Here is a 2,500-nt window from a genome sequence, read left to right on the forward strand (position 1 = left end):
ATGATGAAATGTTCCAATCACCCAACCCTGGGCTTATGACTTGGGCCTGTGCCATAATAATTAGACTAACTGCATGTTACATTCTCTAATAATTATCCTTTGCATATTGTTATCTATACTCTCCAATTATCATATTATGTTCTCAAATTCAAGGCCATAGTTCTTCATCTATCCATCTCAAGTTATAACATTCCCCTGCCAATTTCTAATGAAACCAGCATTCCATTTCAAGGTACTTTTGCTCACCTGTAGCAGAGGTCCAGGTGGTCAATGTAGGTGTAGGGCAGTCCAAAGCTGCTGTTCCCTGTAAGGTTCAAGTTGTCTTCGTTGTTCTGGAAGTAGTTTACCACGCTCTGGATGGTGCAGTTGTTGTTCACAGGTGAGAGTGGCCTAAAGCATATGTCCTCCAGGTACACAAATTTATCATCTACTTCGCCATGGACCTAAAAATAAGCAAGTAAATTGGTTATCACATATTAACAATAAGAAAAAGATAATAACAATAACAATAACAACAACAACAACAACAACAACAACAACAACAAAAACAATAACAATAATAAAAAAATAATAATAATAAATGATAATATGACAATATCCTGTGTGATAAATTTGTAAAACAAATATAAAACGGGAGGATTCTATGTGAAACGTGGTTACAGCACAAGATTTTCATCTTCAAACTCATTTCAATCATCAACAATTAACAAGCTTTTAATATCAACAATCCATAAGCTTTTCATACCCTTAACAAATACACACACAACTGGTCATCTCACCTCTTGTGTTATGAAATTCTGCAGCTTCATAACCTCAGCCAGGAAGGTCTGGTTATAGGCTGGCCCCCACCACTCTGTGCCATTGGGAGTTTGATGCGGAACCTACAATGATACCAGAATTTGTCAGGAAAATAGGTTTTAAAAATCAAAATGCAGGCAATGGTATATCCCTTAGTTACACTTTGCTTTCTTTTATCCTTAAGGATTTTGAAAAACACTGAACATAAATATTTCAACAATCTGTGTTTGGAAATATATGTACTTACCTTATCAACTCCTTTAGGTCTTATAATAAGCATTTCTGTTCTGTAGAAAGGTTCAAAGTTCTTGTCAAAGTAATCCTTTTCAATACGAGACTTGGAATTCGGGGCAGCCCATAGTTCAACAGGGTCTGTTGTTACTTTTAGATAGATGATGCCTACTGACAATCCAATGGATATCAATACACCTACAATGAGCACAGTCCATGGGTGATCAGCACACACTGGAAAGAAAAAAAAGAGAAAAGTACTTGCAAGAGTTCTGTGCACTCAATATGTTACCCAGTAAAAAAGGTATGTAAGAAAAACCACTGAATGTAATCATAAACTTCAAAATGGACAAGAAAAAAAAAAAGAGAGAAAAACAATTCAGGTGAAAAAACTGTCTTATGGTGTAATATAAAATACATGACACAATAGAATTATCAAATTACCTGTGCCCCATGATGTGAAGAACCTCTCTAGATAGTCCTCCAAGTTCGACCCAAGTTTTTCAAAACAGGTGGGCTCATCTCCTGCTACAGCTCCGCTCTGGTCAGTCACTGCAACTAAGGACACCACACGTGAAATAAAAGCCAATTTCCAATGCATAGGAGACCAGTTCCTCCTTCCCCACTGTCAGGCATAGGCCTATCATTAACTACATTTAAAAACCATAAAACAGTATGGCCCTCCTCATTACTTACTATCTATGCTTCGTGCCCTGCAGGAGAAGCAAATGTAAACAACGGTGAAGGCTGTTGCAAAGACGATGAACAGCAACGTCATCACCACTTCCATGCCGTTCAGCCCAAAAATAGTGAAGGGCTGCGGCAAGGGGGGCAAAGGGGGTGGCACTGGACAGGACGCTTCACAATCGAGGCAACTGCATGACCGGGAGTCATTCTGCAGGGCAGCATTTAAGAGAGCAAAAACATTAAAAGCACATAGAATTGCTACTATTTCTTAAAAATCTACATCAAAATGGGTGGATATAGGTGTAGGTGTGAGTCTGTGTGTGTGTGTGTGTGTGTGTGTGTGTGTGTGTGTGTGTGTGTGTGTGTGTGTGTGTGTGTGTGTGTGTGTGTGTGTGTGTGTGTGTGTGTGTGTGTGTGTGTGTGTGTGTGTGTGTGTGTGTGTGTGTGTGTGTGTGTGTGTGTGTGTGTGTGTGTGTGTGTTGTGTGTGTGTCTGTGTGTGTGTTGTCTGTGTGTGTGTGTGTGTCTGTCTGTGTGTGTGTGTGTGTCTGTCTGTGTGTGTGTGTGTGTGTCTGTGTGTGTATGTGTGTGTGTGTGTGTGTGTGTGTGTGTGTGTGTGTGTGTGTGTGTGTGTGTGTGTGTGTGTGTGTGTGTGTGTGTGTGTGTGTCTGTGTGTGTGTGTGTGTCTGTGTGTGTCTGTGTGTATCTGTGTGTGTCTGTGTGTGTGTCTGTCTGTGTGTGTGTCTGTCTGTGTGTGTGTGTCTGTCTGTGTGTCTGTCTGTCTGT

General features: G+C 40.4%; 1 protein-coding gene across 2 annotated transcripts in view; it reads right to left on the bottom strand.

Moving 5' to 3' along the window:
- LOC125039416 (NPC intracellular cholesterol transporter 1-like) overlaps positions 1–2,500 on the bottom strand; it is a 43,446-nt gene that overhangs the window by 20,063 nt on the left and 20,883 nt on the right. For both annotated transcript variants that reach the window (XM_047633312.1, XM_047633313.1), the window contains exons 5-9: positions 1,726–1,924; positions 1,474–1,587; positions 1,046–1,263; positions 780–881; positions 247–443 (exon numbers count right to left, since the gene is read on the bottom strand). In XM_047633312.1, coding sequence (XP_047489268.1) covers positions 247–443; positions 780–881; positions 1,046–1,263; positions 1,474–1,587; positions 1,726–1,924 — 830 coding nt within the window. The remainder of the gene's footprint in view (positions 1–246; positions 444–779; positions 882–1,045; positions 1,264–1,473; positions 1,588–1,725; positions 1,925–2,500) is intronic.

Source organism: Penaeus chinensis, chromosome 27 (assembly GCF_019202785.1).
Source record: "Penaeus chinensis breed Huanghai No. 1 chromosome 27, ASM1920278v2, whole genome shotgun sequence".
In the NCBI taxonomy this organism is placed as follows: Eukaryota; Metazoa; Arthropoda; class Malacostraca; order Decapoda; family Penaeidae; genus Penaeus; species Penaeus chinensis.